The sequence below is a fragment of the Corapipo altera genome, unplaced genomic scaffold (assembly GCF_003945725.1).
Source record: "Corapipo altera isolate COAL_440 unplaced genomic scaffold, ASM394572v1 69, whole genome shotgun sequence".
In the NCBI taxonomy this organism is placed as follows: Eukaryota; Metazoa; Chordata; class Aves; order Passeriformes; family Pipridae; genus Corapipo; species Corapipo altera.
Genome location: NW_020884908.1, coordinates 104,534 through 129,803, shown reverse-complemented (window position 1 = coordinate 129,803; position 25,270 = coordinate 104,534). Strand labels below are relative to the sequence as shown.

Here is a 25,270-nt window from a genome sequence, read left to right as displayed (position 1 = left end):
TGTCTTACCTTGGGATATATCAGGGTTGCTTTTTCCCCTTGCAACCGAAGAATGCAGTGTACGCCAAGCTTAGTTTTAATATTTAGATTTTTCTCATTGTCCTCATCTGTCAAATAGAACAAATTTTATTGTTCTATGTTACTCTGAGGTGGGATGCTCCTGGCTTTGGTAAATAAATGGTATTAATTACTATACCATTTTTATATTGGTACCAGTAAAATGGGCGATGCCCTGTGCTTCGTGAGCTCTGCTTGGTGGTAACTGGGGAAGCTTGTGTTTCAGAAGAGGCAGCTACTGGTGTTCTGCTAAGCTTTATTTCCAAAGTGAAGTTTATTAACTGTAAACATGTAAATTGTTACATGTGAACTTCATATTCTCCATACAAGAGCTGTTGTACTTTGCTACGATTTAGCACAGAACGCATGTAAAATTTAAAACTAGAACGTTCCTTTATAACCTGTTGGATAGAAGAGACGTTAATTTCAGGGCTGGAGCTGGCTGTGCTTTCTGTTCACAGTTATCCTGTGAGGTAGAGACTCTCACTGGTTTTGGTTTGTGTGCGTGGCAGTCCCCTGGCTGCAGGAGTGATAGCAGAGTAAGGCGATTAGCGTGATTGATGCTGCGTGTCAGGGGACTGCCTTAATGGGCTGCCCTTGAGACTGCACTGGGAAACCACACACAGATGAGGTAATCTCATTAGATGATTAAAACCTTCATTGAGTCTACCAGATTGCAAAGCTTTCAGTTGCACTGCTGCTGGGGACTGATGCTAAGTAGGTGTAGTGCTCTCCTTGGAGTGATGCTGAAATGGAGATCTTGCTGGATTTTTCTCCCGGATAACGGTCGCAGCAGCTGGAGGCTGGTGAAGGATGTTCCATCTTTCCATGTTTTAAAGTAAGATTCTGCATGATGATGTCATTTTATCTTGAAGTCAGTGTCAGGCTTGTGCTAGCTTAGTTTTATCATGCTTTATTATGCTTTGCTGTTCTCTGCGAAACTGTGGTATAAGTGTTGAGAGGACATACTTCTGCTTTGTGTAACTTCCTGTGGAATATCACAATGTACATATCACAGCTCTGGTTTTATAAAGGATCTGCGTTTCTTCTGCAGGTCAGCTTGGTCTTGACCTTTGATGAGGTGAATTGTGTCACTCCTTATCCTCTTGCCTGTCCTGTTTACAACTAGTGTGGCAGGCAGCACATGCTAATACCAGAACTGGTGGTGCACAGAAATCCTATCTGACTTCCTCACACCTGCTTGTTTTAAGGAGGTCATTGAAAACACTGAATTTCAAATGAAAAGTAGTGTACTCGAGTAGTCCTATACTTGAGCTTTGCTTTTGCTAGCAAGCTACAAATATTTCTAATTCTGGGTCTCCACCATTAAAGTATGTGTAAAGCAAGGGTGACTAGAAAAGAATTTGGAAGGTCAAGACTGCTATTCTGAGACTGGTAGTGGCTACTGTTGCTGTATAGTCAGATTTTTCTGTATTAAAATATAGCCCAGTTAATCTGTTAGGAGGCTGGGGACCAAAAGAAAAAACATTTATAACTTCCATTGTGTGTTTTGAGCAGTTTGTCCACTTCTTTTGCTTAGAGAAAGTACTGTATAATGTTAATAAGCACATCCACTGAGACAAAAGCTCCGATAATCCGTTGTTTTGGCAGGAGAACCCCAACAATATCTTCTGAATTCTGTTGTCAAATGTGGTTCTATTTGTTTAGCAGTTCCGCAAGGAAGTGAACTTTGTCTAAGAGCTATTTTGGATCTGGTGTCATGAAAAAAAAAAAAGCCAACTCAAAACCAAAAACCCACAACAACAACAACCTGTTCCAGTATGTGAAGAAGTAGGGAAATATGCACACTGTTAGGAGAGTGTTCTTTCATATGTATTTGACAAAAAAATAAAATCACAAACTTGTACAAGTTACTAACAGGTTCTAAACACCAGCATTGTGTGAAATGTGATCCACAGAGCAAATACACACCAAGTTTTCAAGTTTAATTTTATCAATTTAGTAAAAATGGCATAGCTTGATGATAGGAGAGATCATCTCATATGATTGATTTTAAAATTTAGGGTTATACTGGATATCAGTGATACCCAAATAAGAGGCAGAGCAACAATTTGTATGCAAAATCAAGTAAAGTTTCATCAAATACTAAATGCTTAGGAAAATAAATGAACTGACAAGCTTTACTTTATTGCTTTTTTTTTAACTTTTAAACTGTTCACTGTAAGTGTTATTTTATGTAGTTATCTTTCTGTATCATAGGCTGAAGTGAATTACTTGACTATTACAATATCTGGTATGTATATATATTATGGTACACCAATATTTTTCATTGGCTGAGTTGAATTATCTCAAGATCTCCTTTTCAGAGACCTTGCTCAAGTCCTGATGCTTCCTGGGATGTTTGTGGGTACTCAGTTGATGGAACTACTACTCAGTTACTTTTTACTTTAAGAGCAAATCCAGGCCTTGTTCTGCAGCTGTATTTTGCCAGTGAAGGACCTGTTCCCCTGAATAGAATATAAAATTATGGAGTGTTTCCAGTGAAACAAGGCAAGTGTTTTGATTATGAGAATAGAAACCTCCTTTGTTGGTATGACTGCAACCCAGTTTACTCTTTCCAGAGTGTCTGCCGTGGACGAAGGAGAGCAAATCATACATGAGAGATCTCACAAGGTCCTTTTCAAAGAGGATGAGTTACTGACTTGACTTCTTCATGCAGCTTTTTTCTCTCTGCATGTTGGGTCTGCTTAGAAGGTGATCTCTCAGGGATGATACCCCAGCCTTGCTGGCTGTTGGAACAGATAAGGGACTTCAGGTTCATCAGGAAAAAATGTTAGCTAAGGGAGATTAGTCCGTGACAGTATTTGTTACTCTGCCTTTCTTATTTAAAAGTTACAGCTCTTTTTCTGCTTACATAGGCTGGTTGTGGTAGCTGAAAAATCCATAATCTCTCTTGGTCCAGGTATACTTATTTCAACTCTGTATCTGAAAACTGAGTGTCCTGGTAAACAACTGTAAATAACCTGTCTTCAAACACCTCTCCTGATCGAAATGAGGAAAAAAAATATTTTTAATGTCATTCTTTTAGAGAAATGGAGAATTGGAGTCAAGTTCCGGAGCTGTTGCAGAAGAGAAGGGGGTAGGGCTGAGCCCTCCTCATGAGAGATGAAGTGGAGGTTACTCAGAAAGTGCCTTTTGTCCTTATTCTTTGTTCTTAAAGATAACAAACAAGGGGTTTTTTTGCTATTAACTAAAATTTTGCTGGTCATTTGTGCTTTGGGCACTGATTTTCCTTTTACTGTAAGAAGTCTATATCCAGTGTTTCTTTGTTTCTTTTGCCTTGCGTTAAGCAACCTGATGGAAACTGCTCAATGTGTCTTGTCTGTCTGTATGAAATATTCAGGAGTTATTTTGCTGAGTATGAACCAACTCTTGAGCCTTTTTTTTTTTTTTTTAAGAAACTTTCCACACTTCTTAAAATAGCGTGTTCACAACATATTTTGCTCCACTGTTCTGTTTTCTTCCTTCCCACCCCCTGCTCCCTCTCCATAACAGCCTGGTGGGTGAACTCGAGCAGCAGCTCGTGTTCTACCTCTTCCCTGTTTCTTTTGTAATCTGTTTGCTGAGCTGGCTGGCCTCCAAAAGTGCATAAGTGTGTTTATACATCCAGCCTAACAATAGTATCATAACACCAATTTGTTTAACCTGGGCTGGAAATAACAATCTAAATATTGTGAATCAAAGAGAAAGCAGTCATTTGTATACTCTTTTCTGCCCCGCCAGCTCACTTCTGCTGTGTGTGATAAAATCACTGAAACTTCTCCTTACGTTCTGTGGGAATTTTGTCAATTCTGTTGGTATGATGTGATACCTCTTCTAAATGCTAAAGGAAGTTCAACTGGAGCTTCTCCCTCAAGCTGCATCCCACACTGTCATTGCTTTGCTCAGGCAGAAGGTGTTTAATTTCTGTGCCCAGTTCAAGACACACACGGTAGTGCAGAAAATCATCCATCCCTGCCTCTGTGGGGAGGGCATTCATAGCAGAGCAAACCATTAACTGTCAACCATTAAACTGTGCTTTTATTACAGTATTTGAGCAGAGTTACGAGAGGTACAAAGCACACAATAAAATACTGGTTATGCTTATTTAGCAGTCACAAAGCGACTGGCAAATTGATGGATCAGCATATTTTGGTTAAGGTGCCAAGACGTTAATATATATGTGCTTTTTGTGTTTATTGTTACTTTGATTCAGTGACTTTGATCACCAAAGTAATTTTCCTCTGGACTGGAATGATTTGGACTGTGTCTGTCAGTAGCTGATGTGAGCAGTCCTAGCAGTGTTTATACTCCAGCAGAGTGGCACCTGCCTGGCCGGGAGCTGGAGCTGCCTCCAGCAGCACCAGAAGCATGACATTGGTGGTGTCCTGCTCGTGCAGTCAGTGATAGTGAAGATACAGTCATTCCATATCAGTTGTTTCCAAAATGATGGTTTGACATTGTTAGTGCTGGTCTTAGTTCTTCTCTCATGATTCAAGTTGGGAATAAGCAGCTTCGGCTTTGTGGATTGATGGAAGGAAGAGGCTTGCAGCAGAGGCAAACCCAACGTGTTCAAATGTGAGGGTCAGCTGAGTATTGCTTAGAGTAGCTATTTAATTTTTTTTTTCTGCATTTTTGTTAGCCTTTGAGGTCTGGGAGGGAGGGAGGATGGATGGTTGGCTGTGGAAGTAGGGTAGCCATCCACTTGGAGACCTCAATACGTGCATTACATCTGTTTAGCACTGAGGGTCAACGACAGCGTAGGCAAGCTGTGTGAGACCTGATGTTGGGTGTAAAAGTACACTCCTCTGCCAAATCTCACCTGTTTGATACAGAACACTGTGCCCTCCCTCGTGCCAGGACTGCTGGCTGTGCTGGTGAGTGGGAGGGAGTTGTGCTCAGAGAACCTGGAGAGTGTCACTGGCCTGACCAGCAGCATCCCTCTCACCTTGCTGTACTGCTCAGCCAAGTGGATCCTTGTCAAACAGCCTAATATAGGTGACACCAGAATTCCCTAGGGGTGGAAAGACTTTGGATACCGCTGTAAGTGGAGGGGAAAATGAGAAGCTTCCTTTTTTTGTTTGGAATTTGATACATTGTTACAACAGCATTTTTTAATATATTAAAAAATAAGACACACAGTGTTGTGTGTCTTACTGGGTTCATTAAAATGTGATTTGTATTTTTAAGACGTGGAAAACTTTGTACAAGATATTGTACAAAATTCTCCTGTTTCTGATCTCATGCCTCTTGTGGTTGTCCCAAAGCCCTTTCCATTTTAAGGATTAAAAAATGGTCATCTTTAGAAATAGAATACACTTTTTCAGTGTCATGGTACAGGTATTGAAAAATAACCATGGTTTATGGCAAATCTGGCAGTGATTATTACTCATAAATGGCTCCAGAATGAAACGGGTTAAGTTATGAGTTGAGATAAAAATACCTGCTGAATTAGGTTGTTTTGTGCATTTGAGGTTACCCGCTATTAAAAATATTTTCAAACTTCTGCCTGTGTACCTTATAATTCTCTTAGATGACAAACAAAATGTAGAAAAACATGTTTTCCCCTTTCCACAGTTACATTGTTCCTGAAGTGCTGGCAGTGGTAAGAGCTCCGAGCCAGTAAACAAAGTAGATGCCGTTTAGACGTATGGAGAGCCAATAAATAAAGTAACAAGGCGTCCAGTTTTAGAGTTTCTTTGCTTCCTGTAAGTTAAAAATTAAACAATTTTATGGTAAGTGAAGCTGGTTATGAAACTCTCACAAAAAAAGGTGTAAAAAGCAGTTGGATAAGGCAGTGCTTGCTTTTTATGTCAAAGAGCAAATCCTAAAAACGTGAAGTACTTTGCAAACCAGATGAAGTAAAGGGACTGTAACACTTGAATCTGCTCAAAACTACTAAAGAAATGATAAAAATCTGATGGGGTTTAAGTTCTCATAGCAGTGTTGGTGGTTTAAGGATAGATTTTTTATTTAATCTATTTTGAATGTTTTTCTCTGTTCCGTGATCTGATCTGATACAAATGAAGAAATGAACAATCTCACTGTACAGAGCAAACAGCAGGCTAATTGTTCACTTTTTATCTAGTGCACAGAGGAGGAGGGGAAGAGTTTGTGGTGAGATCAGAAATTCTAGGCAATTTTTGTTTTCCATGAATCTCTTAGTTACTCATCGGAGTGATTCTGTTATTAAAAAGGACAAACAACAACAACCACCACCTCCACAAGGATAGATGCTTAAAAGAAGAAATCCTTCTGGGCAGCAAAAGGTGGAGATGAATGATGATACTTAAAATGTCTTGAGTTTGTGGGCATTTCCTAGATTACAGAGATGATCTTACAGGGCCTTTTGCCTCATCTTGTTCTTTATCCAAAGAAATGCCTGGCATAAGAACGCATTTTCAGTGCATTTAATGTTGACATGATGCCATTTAAATTATTTATCCTTAGATTATACCAAGGATGTTTGTATTCATCATCTGTCCAGATGCACAAAGCATGACTTTTCTTATCATGCGTAGATGAAGCCTTAGATGTGGGATGCTTTTAGCTGAGCTAAATGTGAAACACTGGCCATTTGGTAAACTAAATGCCCTTTGTCTGTAATGTGGTGAGATGGAGGGAGCTGTTCAGCTGGGAGCTGCAGCACAGCTGTGGTAGCTGGCCTTGGAAATGAGGGCTAAAAAACAAGTTCCTTCTTTCATGATACAGCTACATAAAGATATTTTTATTTTTCTGTGTTTACTTACTATCTGTCCTATGATACTTACAGCAAAAGAGTATTAGTCAAAATGACAAGAGCTGTTGAAGAAAGATTTCTCCCATCAGTTGTTGAAGGAAATGCTTCATTTTTAGGGAAAAAGACATAAAGCTGCCTATCTTTTCACTTACTTAAACTTAGCATACAAACTGAATTGAAGGTGAGTCTGGGAAGAAACATGATTGTATCTGTCACCTTCTATTTCTTTTGTTTTCACTTCCCCCCCTCAAATAGGCAAACTCCTTTTTTTTATTATTATTATTATTACTATTTTAAATGAAGATTTCATGGACCCTGGGGGTTGGCCATTAATTTTAGACCATTGTGTGAATGCTAACTACTTAAAAATAGTTATGGAGCCAACCTTGCTTCCTCTCAGGGTTTATCAGTTGTAAGCATCTTCTTTTTATCCCATGTGTAAGCAAAGACCTCTCTGGATTGATGATTTGATCTGTATAATGGAAAATCTAGGCAGGATATCCTTTCTCTGTTATTCCTTGGTGTGATGGCATCAGGTCGTGTCTTAAAATGGGGGAAGGGAAAAGGAGGATCCTGTTAGCAGACAGGGTAGTTTCAAGGGACTCTTGAACTGCAGGCTTGCTGAGGACCTCATGTTTCCTTCCCTTGTTGAACCATTTGTGCTTCAAGCTACTATGACAACATGTCAGTAGTGGCTTCTGCTGCTGTGCTCAAAAGCTTGCTCGTGTGCTCTAGGAATGTTTTTTGTATTTGGAAGTTGTTGTTGGATACCGAGGGGTGCGAGGGGCTTCTCTGGAGTTATTTTGAGCCCCAGCAGACCTTACTGAAATACTGCATTGATAAGGTAGATCCAGTCTTAGCCTGCAGAATTGCAGTGCCTGAGCTTCCCCCTGCCAAGAAAAGAATGTTTTGAGTGTAATTCCATTGTTAAAATGCCTCTAAAATGAAGCGGTGCCTAACATGCAAGAGAGGTACAGCCAATGCTTGATGAAATGTGTGTGGGGGGGTAGCAAATTCTTTGGGAATTACTTTGGAACATTATTATGACCTTGCATTTCAGCATGCTTGCAGCTATTCTGCTGTAACATTCTTGAAATTTTGCTTGTTGTTTGCAGGCAAGGCTGAGGAGGTTACCAGCTCCTATGATTGTGGAAGAACCTTTTAGTCATCCTGTGTTCGGGACAAGGAGTCTGTGTAAAAATGACACTGACTCTTTTTCCCCACCCCTCTGCCCCTTCCCTTCTCCAGAAAACACAGTATAGATCTTCAGAGCTCTTCAGAGAGTCCCTCTCTGCATTGGTGCATTCTACTCTTGTCATTGTGACCTGGGTGTGTTGTGGTGTGACTGCAGAGGAGGAACCTGAGGGCTCTGGGGAGGGGTGGCAGGGATGGGATGTGATTTTGGGTTTGGCAGGTACTTGGAGTGCAAGACAAAAACGTTAAAACTAATAAAAAGAAATGCTGTAATTGCCTGTTTGGACTTTGGAATCTGTAACCCCCAAGTGTTCCTGTCAAGATGTTGGTACGGTGGTTTAAAGCACGTGAATATTTTACTGTTAATGAAGATGTTTATGGGATCATTGCTTTGGCTTTTATGTGAGGAGAAGATAAAGATCTTCCCTTCTACACTGCAAAGTGTATCTCAGCTACTTAGAATTAGCAAAGGTCCTTTTTGTATCTGTGGCTTCCCATCACTGTGATTTTTTTATAGCTTTAACTGCAGTGTTTAAATGGGCGCTTACATTTCTCACAGGAATGTCATATTATTATGTGGGACATGTACCTATTACTGATCTCAAAACTCAGATAAATAAAAATATTTTTTAAAAAAAGAGGTAGCGCTGTAAGAAACTTCTACTGCTGTTGCTTACACTCTTGGAAAACTAAGTTCGTTGTATATAATATCCTGATGACCATGGCTTAAACACAGAATCTCAACAAATGTAAGAATTTGGAACTCTGTGCTCTGAAAAGTGCGTTTCACAGTTTTTAGCCTCGTTCAACCCAGGATTTTGAACAAATGTTCTAAGTCTATGTAGATAACATGTTTTAAGCAACTGTTGAAAAACCAAAGCAAGGGAAGTTTTTCAAATCTTAAGCCCACCCCTCATGTATTAAATCATTTGAAATCTTACAATTGCTGTTATTTTCAGTCCATTGTGTCTGCTTCCTGTTGGTCAAAGGTTATGAGGATAGGGTGGTGTAGAGTGAGGTGGGAAGCCGGCAGGAAAAAGAAAGCTTTGCTTTTTTGGGGTAGACACAACTACAGAAATGGCCAGGACTTTGCTTAAGTTTTCTGAAGACTTGAAGAGGTAAACTAGAAAAAAAGTGTTCTTGATGTTGTTTATTTTTCTGCTTTGTAACTTAGGCATATGGCAAATGAATTGAAGTAAACAAAGGCTTCCGTAGAGAATGTTATCTTTGCGCTTGAAAAATGTTTGGGTTTTTTTTTTGTTCAAAAAGAGGTGTAGCTTTCATTTTGATTTACAAGTTGACTCGGTAAATTCTGTTTCTGAAGCACGAACCTAAACCTCGTTTGTTCAGTCGTATCACTGACTCCAGGGGGGGGGGAAAAAAGGAAAAGAAGATTTTATTTGTATTGTTATTCAAGACCTGTCTGTAGTTTCTTGGCTGTTACCACTGGTGCAAGTCCTTCAGTTTTGTCCCGGGGAGGCTCACAGGGAGCTGCCGGGAGCAGCCAGACGTGGCTGCCTGGGGCTTGGTCCCGGCGTGCAGGTTCCTCCAGCCTCTGCGTTTGTGGGGAGCAGTTGTGGCCACGCCGTTCGAGGCATCTGGTTTGAGAACAAATCTGGGTTCAGAACATTGCTCTGCGGTGGGCAGAAAAAAATGATAAGTGAATTGGTTGTGCTGGTTAAGTTCCACAAAGCTGTTGATCCTAATAATATATGGCACAAGGGAACTTTTGAGAAAGTTCCTCATCCTGATGAGAGCTAGAGGAGTGTTTAATAATCTAATCCAAGTAATTATAGTGAAGCATCTAAATTTTCAAGAATGCTCGTATGTAGTTGAATTTGCTGTTGGTATATGGTGTTTCCAAATTTCTTAACTATTTTGTTACTACCAGTGAGTAATTTGAATCTAAAAGTATATTGTTTGACACGTTGGAAAAACAATATTTTTGTTGCAATTGTAACTCATGTTAAGGAGCATTGTAAAAAGAATCTATAGATCATAATGTCTTGCAAAGAATTTTGACTTTGTGCTTGTTTGGTTTAAAATGAATTTTTCTCTGGAGTTCTTTAGGTCAGTTCTGCTCAGAAAAAAACTCTGCTGGAGCCTAGGTGGTAAATATTTTCAGCCATGTAAAGGGAGAGTGTGTCTATCAGACATAATGCTGACTTTATCTTAGCTTTTACTTTCCTTAGCAGCTCTCCCTGCCACCACATGGTTCATGCACATTTCAGATCTGATGATTTGTAATGGAAAAGTTAATAGTTTTACTCTTAAAAAGTACACACTGTGATTACCATTCCTAATTCTTCCCCTTCCTTAGAATAAGGAATTCTTTGCAATGCCTCACAGCATTTAAAAAAGTACTGTGTTGATTCTCCCTGTAAAAAGGGCAGAACAATATGTTTCCTTTAGCTTTCCCTTTACTGAGTAAATGGCTTGAGTAACTACCAGTCCTTTTATTGCTGTAGTAGTGGCCCACTCATTTATAAAAGAGGCTTCTGCTTTGATCTGCAGATACCTGATTTGCAAAGATGTCAGAGAATGCACAGCCCTGCTCTCAGAAGGAAGGGATAAGGATGGACTGTCAACATGCTCTAAGTTTAATTTATAGGGCTTATTGAAAACACAGTCTGAATTTCCATGGGAGACTTTACTATATGTGTTAACGGATGTGTAGAAGCTTCTTTAATACAACTAGTAGGTTAAACCAGGCTAGTTAGTTAGGAGGCTACTTGTAGAAATTATGGGGTACCTTTGTACTGTCCTCCTTAGTTCATTGCTAAATCCCCCTTAATTTATCATTCCCTATTGAAGTTAGAGAGACTGCTGCTTCTATAGCTCAATTGCCTTTTCTTTTAGAGGAACTGCAAAGCACGGGGTTTAAGGCTTATAAATATTTTGTTGAAGAGATGATGTGCAAAATGCTTGGCTTCTGTCATGTGTAGAAACCTCTTACTTTGCAAAATGAGCATGCTTGAGTGATCCAAACACGAAGCAGTGAAGCACGTCTTGCATGTTTGTTGCAACTGCAGCGTCCCTTAGAGGATCCAAAATTGTGTTTAGGAATTGCATGTTTTTACAAGATTCTAGTGTCTTGTCTTGCTTTGCCTTGTGTATAAGTGTTTGACAGACGATGAAGATAGGTATCTACATGGATGAGTAAGAAGGAAAGAAAGAGAAAACTCTCAATTTGTACAAAATATTACAAGAAGCACTCGGGCTTGTGATCTGAAGGAATGGGGATTTTTTCACACCTTGTTGCAAACACCACTTCAAAATTACTGTCCTCCTAGGATATGAGAAATGAATAGACAAAAATATATGGTGAAATAGTTCATCCCTGGCCATTAGTGGGAAAGCAGTTGTTGATGTCAATGGAGTGTAGGCTTGACCTTTCAGCTTTGGACTTACCGTGTCTTTATAAATGCTAATTTCTTTCATTTTTCTATGTGTTGCTTTTGTGCAACTTGTCGAGAGGGTCTTGTCAGCACAGTAGTAATCCTTGTGGTAAGTACTGTACAGAAAAAAAGGGCAGAACCTACCCCAAATGTTTTGCTTTCTTAGATTAAGACTTGTGGGGGGAAGTGGCTTCTGATTAAAAGCTGATGAAAAGACTGAAGCAACTTTAAAAGAAAAAAAAACAACAAACAAACCTTTGTCTGGTGAATACACAAAAACAACATTTCTTAAATAAATCCATGTGATGCAAAGCCATATTGTGATTTGGTTGGGTGATCATAAGTACTGTTAAAGAGGCTGATCCTTAGGAGGAATCTGAAGGAAGGAGATGTCATACCCATGCTTATTGGTTTGGGAAGCCCTCAAAAGTTAAAGGAAGATGAGAGATGCAGCAGAGGAGGAAAAATGAGCCTAATCTAGTATTGGTAATAGAACATAAAGCAATAGGAGGTGACTTGCAAGTGTGGCAGAGAGTTAAGAAAGATGATTTTTCTAAGAAGAAAAGGCCTAAAAATAGGAAAAGAGGCCCCAAACTGCAATAAAGCAAGTCAATAAATGGAGAACTTTAAAATAGAAGATGGTGTGATTAGAATGAGAGAAGGGAGATTCTCCTGGCACTATTATTTTTAATAGGTTGGATGTGGGAAAGAGTAGGGAGGGAGATGGTCAGAACATGCTTGTGACCAGAGAACAAACCACAAAATTTCTGAAATGTTGTGAGAAACAGGGCAGCAAAGCAAAGACCATGTAGATATGTGAGTAAGGGACCTGCAACAGATACACTTCCTATGCTGTGACAAACCTCATGCCATGTCAAGTGGGATGCAGCAGTGAGAGGAGATGGTGAAGCTCCTGTCAGTGATAGGGAACGTGTTCCTGAAAAGACCGTTTGGGAGTTATGTCTTAGCCACACGGGATGGGTGGTGAAGTGCAACAGCTAGAACTGAAAAGGTAGGTTTGCAAGTGATCAGAAGCAGCAGAACTTTTATAGGCATTAGAATTGGATTAGAGGATCTAGGAATATAGAGACATGGTCTGGTCACTGGTCCTGGCTTGGAGGCAGTGAAATGATCTGCTGCACTGCTGCAGATCTCCTGTTTTATTGCTCAGCATAGCTCTGAATAGGCTCTCCTTTGGTGAAGACATGGTGATAATTCTCTGGTGTGCAGGAGGAAATTTGTACTTACCATTAGAAAATTTCTGTCATGTAGCAGAGAAGTAAGTATTTATTGAAGTGCCTGATGCCATCAGTCATAAGCATCAGTTTAATGTGAATTAGATGATACAGACCTGGCTGCACAATTGCACTGGGAATAGGGATAAGGCTGTAGGGAAAAAAAAAAAAATCAAACAAAAGGTAAGAAAAAATCAAGGATCCCCATGCAAAATGGAAAGGACTGTTAAGATACTCAGTTTTAGATTCACAAATAAAGCAGAAGTTAGTGTTACATTGTATTTTGCACCTCTCTTGGCGCTTTAATTAGCGGTGTAACGTTAGGACATTAATTCACGTGCTGAAACCTCAGTTATGAAACAGAGCTCACAGCAAATGTGTGTGGAGGTATTGTTCTGCTGTATTTTCAGTGTTTTCTTTTGTTTATTTAACAAGCTAAAGTTAGAATCGACAGCACAAGACTAGAAAATGGTGACAATAGTTTGAAAACAGGAAATTTTGGCCTTGTGTGTATTCGGAACAGATGATCAGGATGATGGCCAGGAGAGTGGAAACTTCCACTGAGACTGTTTTTTCCTTATTTTGCTCAGTGAGAAAAGATGGTGCTTCCTGGAAAACAAGTCTTAAGTATTTAAAGAAAGTTGTAATGTATTCAGTATTTTCCTCATCTCACATTTGTTTATTTTGCAGCAGTCTATTTACACTTCTTAGTATTTAACACTACTAAAAGTAGAAAGTTTGGACTATTTTGTCAGATCCTGGAAATGCAATTTGTTCTGTATAGAATTAAGACAGTAAGACATGTTTTTTTATTGCACTCAGTTTAGTTGTTCTATCTTAGGTTTCAAAAGATAAAGGGCATTATTTTTAGGGAAGAGGGTAAGAGGACGGCAATTGCCAGTTGGTATCATGATGGTGGTTTCAGAACTAACTAGTAATTACATATTCCTCAGTTCGTAGTGCTCATGATAAGGTCTTTAAAAAAGAAATCAACAACAAAAAAACCCCCAAAACAAGACACAAAACCAAACAAACGGGTTTTAAAATATTTCAAAAACTTGCTTTCTGTAAAGCACCCCTTAATTTATTTCCATGTAAAAATCTACAAAGTGTTAATTTCTCAGGGAAAACGCCAGCCGAAATTTGGAAATTTCACCATGTTGGGAGTTAGGTCTGCAAGCTGGAAGAGTGGCAAGTGGAAAAAGTAAAGTTCTGTACTTGAAGTACTGTTACCTAATGTGACCTCTTCTTGCTACTTCCGAGCAGTCCTCCCAAGTACGTGCCTTGTGGGATGAAGCTCCTCAGTGATAGTTGTCACTGGTCGGTGCCGACCACAAACAGGATTTAAAAAGAAGCACAGTGTGAGGGACACTTATTTTTGTTTCATTTCAGCTTCTAATGGGATGCAGAGCACAGGTCTAACGTGTGAGTCAGTGAAGCTGTGCCAGAGGCGTGTTTGTCTCCTGCAATGAATGGAACACCTGGACACTAGAACTGTGGAGGCAAAAAGGAGAAGTACTCAGCTTCTGTTTGTGATTCCTCTTCTGGTTGTTTGTCAAAGACATCTACCAGTTTCACTGTCGTTTAGCCTTTGCACTGAAAAATAAGTAAAGAGAGAGAGGGATAAATTAAATAGGTGGCAGCAAAAAGTATAAATAAAATTAAGCCTTGATCCCAGCAGATGAGGGAAAAGCCCTCAACAGTAGCTTCAAGACTTAAGCAAATGTCCAGGAGAGTATGATGAAGTCACCTTGGGCTGTGCCTTTTGCTGCTCCTACTTCTCTCTGGTTCATGCTCTCTATGTCTTCTGTTTACTTCATAGTGTCTTTTGGAGCAAGGAAATGTTTTGTTGTGCATTTATAAAACGTCAGGGTTTATTTGGGGATCCTCCTGGGTAAGTCACTTCTTTCTTCCGGGTCTTAGTGGACTTGTCTGAGAAAGGAGGTTGCCAAATACTGCCCTTTTAAAAGTACTTTGTGGAGTTCAGAGATGCAAACCTAAGCACAAATGTCTGCACACTTGAGAGATGAGAAGGGAGGCTTGAGATTTGTAATTTTATTCTTGGGTTTACTGGTCATACATAGGGAAAGATTTATGAGCAGCATTACCAGAGTGGAATGTGATACCCTCTTCGGCTTAGCCAGTGCTCAACAGTTTGTAAAGATTTTTTTTGACTGGATGCTTCCCCCCCAAAAAAAAGGTGGTAAATGTGCTAGAAGAAGAAAATCAGCTTTAAATGACAGATTGATGGATAATAATACTTAGGAAAATATAGGAGCACAACTGACCAGTTTATCAGTAACCACAGTTACTTGGTACTTGTCTTGGTCACATGAGGGCAAAATCTGTAAAAATGGACTGAAAAAGTTGTCTTTGACTTAACATTTCTAAGCTTTTATTTAAACATGTCATGTAATCATTTTGGCCTCTTGAGCAACAGCTTGAGGAGATCCAAATGGAAGGTTAAATCCTTTTAAAAATATAAATTATCTACTCTTTCCTGCCCCTTCCTCCTTCCTTTCCCTCTCCATTTACATATACATCCCCTATTTCCTACCTCTTTGGAACTATAGCCAGCAGCTGAATGAGGCACATCTCAAGTGTACATGATGGGAGGGGAGGGGGAAATCCATAATGGAAAGATTAAGGGAGGTATAGCTACAACTTGTTCAACAGATACACCTCTTGTAAGGAGAATATATTGTATAATTGGTGTACTGGATATAGGATTAGCTACAGTATTAAAAAAAAAACACAACAAAACCAAAAGCAACTAAACTCTTAACACTGCTACGTGATGCTTTCTGCCAATTTCTTAGCTGATTCATTCATTTTTACATCAGCAGTTTGGAAATATCTTACTGAAAAAAAATAACAATAGTAAGAATTTTTTGTTTTTACTTTGTAACCTACTCAAAACGCTGTGTGAAAAATACAGAACTCCACTGTTCCTTTGATCATTTGATGCTCTGTGGGTGAGCAGCTTGTCAGATTTCAGCCTGCCTCAAAAACAAGAAAACAAGCCTGTTTCTATAGTTATGATGGTCTCATGATACGATGGTCTCATGATACAAACAGGACAATGTTTGGCAGGCATGGTGGTGTCCTATGTTAGGCCAGCTGATATGCTTTGCAGCTCAAAGGAGAAAACAAGCTGAGAGGCACACAAGGCCCTTCTTAGTCTGAAACAAAAGCAGCAAACCTTATTAAACCGTGTTTTGTAATAATCTACAAAGCCTACACAGGCTTTTGGTGAGCTTGATTCCCATGACGTTCGCCTTACTACGCTTACAAATGGAACCATTTTACTTCTGAACTAAGTATTTGCTCTGCAAGCGGTGTCTAGTAACTGGTAGTGTATTTGTGAAATATATTTTGAAATCCTATTTATATTAATAACGTATTTTATATGTTTGATTATTTCTTGGCTCAATTTTGTTTCCAGAATTAAATAATATTTGTACAAAATGTTTAAATCCCGTCATGGCTATTTTTTCGACTTCTCAAACTTAAAGCAGTTGACTTTTAGCACAGAAAACGAGTGTGTTGATAATGTATGGCTGATAACATCAGTTATGTGACGGATAAATAATTACTACCTGTAATTTTCCTGTGACGTAAACCGGTTGCATCTTTTTGGGTGATTACAAGAAATAGTCTGTAACGTGCTCTGTAAAAAAAAAAAATTGGAAAATTTTTAAACAAAAATGCCCAAAGGGGGTTAAAAAAAAAAAAAAAAGGAAAATACAGGTATTTCCACATGTGCCCATGCTCTCTTTTGGAGATTTCTCTTTGGAAAGCTGCTACTGAAGAAGCTCTTCCGTACACATACAGCACACTGATCTGTGCTTCAGTGAGGCAGTGTACAGCTTTCTTTACAGTGACAAATACTGAAATGCTAAAAATAGATCCAGCCTTAAGAATCCCAGATATTTTCAAATAACAAAGAGTGATTTATGTGAGCTCATTTTGCACTTTGACAAAATATAGAGGCCCTTTTGTCCTATGATTAGCAAGGGTGCTGATGTCAGTTCGCTTGTCTAGCTTTAAGCTTTATTCTGCTGCTAAATTGTGCTTTGTACTGTAGTCCAGAGAACCTTTGTATCTGCCTTATTAGTGTGTAGTTTATGGAATTGCTTTTGTTTTTGAATATAATCTGTGCCAGTTTCAGTGAGTGTGACTCATTATAGGACTGAAATAAACGTTCACATATGCACTATGTGAAAACTCTGCAAAAATAGTAGCAGGTGCTGGTAGGCTAAATTCAATGTTTTAAGTACTTTATAGTTGCTGTTTTGTAGCCTGAAGGGCTGAAAGGAAATTCCTTTAGCTGGTTGGTTTTTCTCAGTTTTAGAGAATCCTATTTACTCGTTAATGCTCAACAGAGATTATCAGAATTGCTAAGAACCTTTTACTCCTTAACATAGTACTAGAAATAAACTTATAGAAGAGGCACACCTGGTTGGTACAGAGTTGATGGGGTTTTTTGCATGGTGTTTTGTTATTGCACAAATTATGAGATAAAACACATCATGCTTCTCAACTCTTGTCCCTCTCCTATCTCTAATCTCTTCCCTCCTGATTTCAGCTTTGAAAATTTCATCTGAGTGGCTGAGGACTGAGGTTAAAGATAAAGGCAGTTTTTGAAGCAGGAGAGTTTTGCAGTTTGGTTTATAACAGTTATCTGTGACCAACCTTGCCTGGAGAGAGAGCCTCCGGGACTGACATTTCCTGTTATCCCAGCATCTAAGTTGTCACTTGATTTGGAAACAGGAAACAAAACAAACTTTGCTAGTGTTTTTGGGTCGCTGTTAGACAGTGCTTATCCAGCTGTGCTACTAGAATATACCCATCTTTGAAATCTAAATTTGAAGGGGTTTTGTCTGTTATGTTTTCTACTTCTGTGTTTGAGTGTTCACCCAGTTAAACTTATTGCTACCATGGAAATAGTTCTTTGAGACTTTGACTTGATTCACGCAGTTCAACATTTAAAGGCAGATGCTGTATTCATCATAATATAATACACAATAAATACAATATACTATACATATATATTGTACAACTACAATAAATATACTTGTTTTGTGAAGTATAGACATTATCTTAAAATCAAATAACTTTTTGAGTGTTGGTAGTTGGAGAATGGATCACAAGCCTTAATTAAGCTGTCTGGCATTTTTCCCTTCCTCCTGCTTTCTGTATTATCTTTTCATAATAGCTTTCTAAGCTTGATACCCCAAAAAGGCATTCCCACTTCACAATGAGGGTTTTGTGAGTCTCCAGGGCCAAGCTGACGATACTAGTTCAGAGCTGGGAGATGGCAGTGCAGTTCTCCCTCTGTGTCCTTTATGTCCTCCTTCTACTAGTTTGTTTGAAGGTAACAGCTACAAAAAATGAAATGGAAGCACTCTTGTGCCTCACAAAAAGGACTCTGAATCTTTTCCTAATACATAGTAAGAAACACTTGTTTTGAAACCTACTCCCAGTGTGTAAGGGACATCACACATCTTGACCTCTTCTGGGACCATCCTTGCTGATTTCACTCCTTTCCTCGGTTAGCCTGCAACCAGAGCTGACCAAAAGGAAAATGCACTCACCTGTCTTATTTATGCATTTCTTCTGGTTTTTGTTTTTGTGTTTTTTTTTTTTTTTTTTTATGATCTTCCAAAGGATTTGCTGACAACCTTGTTTGAGTTTCCCAAAGAAGTTAAATGGGGTGCCTTGGGGCACAGTGCGAGCCTGTAGCATGATGTGCAGGGACTTGGCTACTGTGTTGATTTTTCTTGGTCTCCAACTTTGCTGGAAAGCATAAGAACAAATGGATGACACAGTGATGGCTCCCCACTGTGCCTGGGCTCTGCTTTCAGATTTCTGACTCTGAAGGCAGTGCAGCTCTTCCAGTGGGCAGTGGCAGTACGTCTGGTTTCTTCTGCTGTGCCTGTTATCCTGGACTTGGGGCATATAAAGAAGCTTGCAGCATAGAATATTGTGTTGCTGGTAGAGCTGAGGAACAAGTGGGGCAATAAAGTTGCTGTTGGAAGCAACAGGACAGCCAGATGCAAACCTTGTTTTCTTAGTTTAACGCCTTTGATCAGAATTGTAACAGGTGATGGAGGCCCATAGGAATGAAAGGCAGCCGAGGATCAGTTAGAAGATGAGGCAATTTAGTTGTGCTTTTCTCTCAGACCAACTTCTTTGTCTCTGCAGCTTCAGGAGGGCTGGTGTAATAGGCACAGCGTCAGATTATCAAATATATTTCTTCTGTGGATGTACCTTCCCCAAAGACTGGCTTTATGTGGTAAAATTATAACATTTGGCCATTCTCTCCATCCTCGTCTCTCTAATGGTTTCAAAAAGAATAATGTAGCTCTTTTTCTGTGAGAAGTACTACTGTAGAAATATTATGAGGTTCTGAGTGCAGAGGTCCCCTGGCATCGAGGCGAGTGTACAATGTGAGCATTGTCTGTTCTTTAAATGCAGATCAACCATTGTTATCAGTGAAAAATTCAGTTAAAATGCATCAGCCTGAAGCAACAGATATTGGAAACAAAATGCTATGCAGCACTGAAAAACTGTATTTTATTTTGTCTTCCCCATGCCTATGAGAGCTTCCTTCAAAGGCTTTTGTGTGGAGTTTCCCCCCCCACACACCTTCTGGTCCCCTTCCCCCTTTCTTTCTTTACTGAATTCATTCTTTCTCATTTTGTAAAAAGTGATTTAATTTATATATCCACTCGTTATAAGCAAAGCTAAGAAATAAACTTCAAAATACAAATCCGCTAATCCTCAAGTCCACTGCTGTAACAATACCTAAGTAGATTGTATTAAATGCAGGTATCTGGTGTGTAATCTCTTAAAATAATAATTGGACTATTTATTAACACTTGGTTCAACCCAGGTTAAAGCCATACACAAAACGGTCTTAAAGTCTGATTTCTTCTAATTTTTCTCCCTTTTTTCTCTCTCCAATTTTCAGGCATGGAAGAGAAGATGGTTTGTTCTTCGGAGCGGCCGTTTAACGGGGGATCCGGATGTGTTGGAATACTACAAAAATGACCATGCCAAGAAGCCTATCCGTATTATTGACTTAAATTTGTGTCAACAAGTGGATGCTGGATTAACATTCAACAAAAAAGAGTTTGAAAACAGCTATATTTTTGATATCAACACTATAGACCGAGTTTTCTATTTGGTAGCAGACAGCGAGGAGGAGATGAATAAGTGGGTCCGATGTATCTGTGATATCTGTGGGTTCAACCCTACAGATGAGGGTAAGTTCTGTTGCTTTTTCTGAGAAGCTGCAGTGCCTACATGCAAAGAATGTTTCAAAGATCAGATGGCTATCTTTAGCTGGCATGTGTTTTAAAACTTGCATCCATTGGCTACGAAACTTCGTTGTTACTCTTTGAAAAAAGCAAGCAGAACAGAGGGAGATATGAAGAACTTGTTACAAATTGAGTGTGCCATAGAACTTGGATGACGCTCTTCTGTTTTGCATGGCATTAGGTCTTGAGAACACAGGAAAAATCTTTAAGTAAAATCATGTGCAGCAGTAGATCATCATAATCATCAAAGGAATCCCATTTGGTATAAAAACATATGGTTATGCAAGCAGGAATGAGTGCAAAATGTCAGGTTTCTAATATTACCATTTCTCCGTCTGCTTTGGAACTTGGGGGAAAAAAATCCACCCCCCCACCAGCTAAAACAAACAAAAAATAACTTGTAGTTTTGCACTATCCAGCTCTAATCCTACCAAAATAGACATTTTGTGAAGGCAGCTTGTAGGAAACAGGATGGTGTGTTTAATTCCTTACAAATACCTTGTGGCCATTGCTTGTCCTGAATCCATTCTTATTTATTTACTTATTATTCCTGCATTCCTTGTGGAGATTAGTGGGTTGCATGACTTGCTGTTGCTCTGTGCACAGTCCCAAGAAAAGATTAAATACGTGGTAAGAGGGTTATGAATAAGGCATGCCTGACTGAAGGGGCTAGAATTAAATCCCTGCTTTTTGCAGGATTGTGGATTGAGGGAGGTGAAGGGAAAAAGGGCTTGCATCACTTCTGCTCTAGCCAGATCTTGAAAAGTGACTGGAAAATATTGTGCTCTGAAGAGGGGCCCTTTTCTTTCTTGTTTCTGCAGTTTTGAACTAAAACTTTATCATGAAAACCTGATCTGTGAATTACCAGTCAAATAGCAAATTCAGTGAAGGGTGCTTGTTTTGACAGTTCCAGCATATTTTCATGGCATCCTGAACATACCCGAGACCACCCACAGCACGTTTCTAAGAGTGATTGCCGGGTGATTCAGTGTTCAGTCTGCCAGGCATCCCTTGCCTACGGGAGAGGGGTGGGCAGGTGGTTGCCTTTCAGTGGATAACAAACGAGTGCACCAGTGCAGCTGTGGGCAGGAGGTGCACAGAAGCCTAAGGTTCTGGGGGCAAACTAGGAATCTGGGAATTAAGGAGAAAACGTGTTTAACTGGCAGCTCTTTGGCAGAGCACAAAGGAACTCGTGTCTGTTGTGTGGAAGGGAGAGGTAGAGTCCCCTAAAAACCGTGAGGCCTTTCCTCTGAGGGCTGGTTTATTGCTCATCCTTTGCTGTTGATGGTTACAACATCTCTTGGTGAACTGAAGGTGAAACACACTATGGATGTGAAGAGATCTAACTATAGCATCACAGGCCATTTGGACCAAAACTGGTTTTTGCTCCAGTCAGTTGTATTGATAAATTATCCCCATTGTACTTTCATTGCGTGTTTCATCTTGGGCATTTTAGCTTTGCCTGGATTATTCCAACACCTTTACTTCACACAACTGACAGTTGACAGTACTGTCTGGTTTATGGGTTTAGTAATGTCTTGCAGTGAATTGAGGAAGCATTTAAAAAAGGAAAATGGGAAAATCAGTTGCTGAGTGTTTATTGCCAAGTTCTTATTTTTCCAAGATGAATCTTCCTACTAGTGGAAGAGCAAGTCATAAATGTACTTTATAAAATCTGTGTTAACCTCCAGTTTATTTTGAGAAGTTCAAGAATAGGTGAAGTTCAGGCAGTAAAAAAGCACTATTAATATGCTCTTGTGAGACCCCACCCGGAGTATGCATACAGTTCTGGCGTCCCCAACATAAGAAGGACATGGAACTGTTGGAGCAAGTCCTGAGGAGGGCCATAAAATTGATAGGAGGACTGGAGCATCTACCCTACAAAGACAGGCTGAGAAAGTTGGGGCTGTTCAGCCTGGAGAAGAGAAGGTTGCGTGGAGACATCACAGAAACATTTCAGTGGCTGAAGGGGGTTTACAGGGAAACTGGAGAGGGACTCTTCGTTAGGCACTGTAGTGATGGGACAAGGAGTAATTGTTACAAATTGAAAGAGGGGAATTTCAGGTTAGATATATGGAAGAAATTCTTTACTGTGAAGGTAGTGAGACACTGGAACAGTGTTGCCCAGGGAGGTTGCAGTTCCTCCAGTCCTGGCAGTGTTCAAAGCCAGATTGGATAAGGCCTTGAGCAACCTGGTCTAGTGGGATATATCCCTGCCCTTGGCAGAGGTGGGACTATGATCTTTAATGTCCTTTCCAACCCCTTAACGTTCTATGATTCTATGATTTTAGTCTTGAACTAAACAAAATGAGTGTATGGGGCTGTCATGGTTTGAGATAGCCCCAAAATCCAATTCCCTAGCTCCATCCCCCCTCCCACATCTCAACCTAATGTGAGATGGGTTTTTCCAGACAAAACACAACCAGACTCAGAATGGGGGAAAGGGAATATATTACAATGACTGTACAAATAAATACTATAACACATTATACACACGATCACAACTATCTCTACCATGACATATAGTATTTACAATGGATCAGATCTCTTCTCCCCTCCAAATAAAAGTCCAGGAGGGAAAGAAGGACAGATCCTTTCCAGTCTCTCAGGGCAGCAGCTTCTTCTAAGGCAGCAGGTTCTCCTCATCTCATGCATGCAGCAGTAACTGGATTGTTGTAGCTGGATCTCTGTTCAATACACACAAGGGGGTCTCCAGGCCCCTCGGCCCGTCGTCTCCAAAACGAGGGTCTTTCTCTTCCGTGGACTGTGTAGCAGGGACAAGCTCGCGTCACCATGTCATACCACGAAGCTCAGGGGTCTTCGTGGCAGTCCCTTTCCTCAGGTGATTCAAATTCCCCTTTGCAGAGCTCTGTGCTCTGTCTCAAGGCTGCTAGCTTAGCAGCAGCAGCGAGGGGGGCCAAGGTCAACCCCCCCGCATTCCTTCTCCATCCCGGTCCAGCTTCCCAGGACGCCTTTGAGCTTCTCAGCTCCTCTCTGCAAGTGCTGTAGCACTCCAAGGCTCTTTCAAGCAAGAGTCCATCATCTTCCTCCTTTCCAGGAGGTCTCAAAGGAGTTTTAGGGGTTTGGTACAGTTCCTAACCCCAGAACTCTGAAGTTCTGCTGCAGGCTCTCTTCTCCTCAACTCTCCTTCCAGGAGTCTTCTCTGCGGTGCTGTATGTCTCTGTTGCTCCGTCTTATCTCTTCTGGCTCTCTGCCACCGCTTCTCTGGTCAGCCAGCTCGGCTGCCTTTTCTCCGGCCGCTGCCCAACTTGGAGAAAACATCTCCCAGCTCACAACTACAGGTACCTAGCCCAGCTGTATGCTGTTCCAGGTCCCTGTCCTGTAGCCCCCATCTGGGGCTGGGGGGCTCCAGAGGCCCCGAGGGGCTCCGGGCCCCTTCCTCGTGGTCTCCTACAACAATGGCTACTTCTTCTACCAACCCAACTACAACCCTTCTCTTCCGGTGCTTGTGATATGTTTTCATTTCTGCAGGAGCGCTCATTGGACAGAACTCCAAAACTTCCAGGGGTCTCCACCCCTGGGGGTTACCACTTTTCAGCCTCTGGGGGAAAACAAGGTTCAAACCACTACAGGGGCATAACCGATCTCCCCTTTAGCCTGTGGAAGCAGAGGATAGTTTTCTTTGAGGCTGGACAAAATGTCTCTTGCCAGACAGGTTAAGGGCTGTGTTATGAGAGGACTGTCGTTGGCATCCTTCGCTCCATGAAGGACTAGGGGCACCACTGTCCTATTGCTCCTGCTGGTGTTTGTTTGGAAGCTCTGGCCCATTGTCTTCTTGGATTTACAAAGGAAGAAGTTACAAATTGTGGTGGCTAGTGCTATTAGAAAACAAATATGGAGTTGTTATTTTTGGTGTTGGGAGGAATTAGGGACAAAGAGTTGTCATAACTGTAGACAGACCAAAAAAATAAAGATAATTTCAGAGTAGCTGTGAGCTGTTCTTTTCATACTTAGTGAAGACTCAGAGATTCCTATGATGCTTAGTTTGTGTTTATTTTTTCAGAAATTATTTTGAGTACTCATTTTTACCTAATGCTTTGCTGTGACCTTCCAACTAGAAATAGGTCTATGCCTGTGCAATCTCTTCATTGTGGAGATCTGCAATGTTACATTTGTATTTGGACATAGATAACTTTATGTTCTTCAGTCATTATTACCAGCCATTGAGTCTCCAGATTTCTGATTGCATCATAGTATTGTGTAATCTGTAATGACTTCATTGCAATTACAATATATGCAATATATGGCTTTTTACAGGGAGTTTCTTTTAAGAAAGGGTTCACAGTGGTTTAGGCATTTTAAACTTACAGCAAGCCAGAAACATGAAGGAATTTTTTTCTTTTAAGTAAGGTAAATAATTCACTTTCAAAAATTAATTTCTGGGTACTTGTTATGTTTTCTTCAGCTAATGCTTCTTTTTCATTTGTTTTCGAATGTAAATTTTGTTTCTGTAGCATCTTTCTTTTTAAAAAGCATGTGCAAAGGTGGGGGAAGCTACACATGAACATGGGGTTTAGGTTAACTCAGAGTTTCATATTGCACTTTTAACATTCATATTTTGTCTGTAAGGTCATAATATAATAAGTCATCTAGAAGTTAAAATGGAACTATGAGTAAAAATGTGTCACCTGTGTTTTGTGTGCTTTGAACTCCAGTAGGAGACATTCTGGGGTGGAGAGAGTAAATAGACCTAGGAAATGTCTGTTCTCTGCCTGGTGCTGTGGAGATGTCTGCTGAAATACTGTGGCCTGAACTTTCAGAAGGATGGGGAGAAATGTTTAAAGAAAGGTAGAAATATAGGAAATGGATTTTTTTAAAGTGATTGATGAGAAGAAAGGTTGAAGGATTTTTTTTTTTTCCCCTGGGAAGAAAATATTGAGGGAAGAACTGACTTTGAAAAAAAGGCTGTGATAAGCAGGACATGGATTAGTTGTTATCTGAAAAGAGAAGTTACTTGTTTTTCTCTCAGTGATGTAACAATAAAAAAAAACCCTTCTAAGGATATCTAAGCACAGGCTGTGAAAGCCCTTCCCTGGAATTCAGTAGACATCTGTGATGAATGTTCTATACGTGATCCAGCTCCATGTTTCTGTAATTTAGTGAATTGCGTGCTTGGCAGAGCAGGGGAAGGAGGAAATAATCTTACTGTATGCAAACATGTTACTTGCATGTATTCATTTGAATAAAGATAGCAATAGCAAAGTAAACCAGAAGAAATAACAAGGCAAAGCAGAAGAAAAAAAAAAAAAAGAAAAGGGAAGAACAAGACATTGAAATCTACTATTATATTTACACAAATAAT

General features: G+C 40.0%; 1 protein-coding gene across 4 annotated transcripts in view; it reads left to right on the top strand.

The window, feature by feature from the left end:
* GAB1 (GRB2 associated binding protein 1) overlaps positions 1-25,270 on the top strand; it is a 102,823-nt gene that overhangs the window by 38,642 nt on the left and 38,911 nt on the right. For all 4 annotated transcript variants that reach the window (XM_027652722.1, XM_027652724.1, XM_027652723.1 and 1 more), the window contains exon 2: positions 19,599-19,893. In XM_027652722.1, coding sequence (XP_027508523.1) covers positions 19,599-19,893 — 295 coding nt within the window. The remainder of the gene's footprint in view (positions 1-19,598; positions 19,894-25,270) is intronic.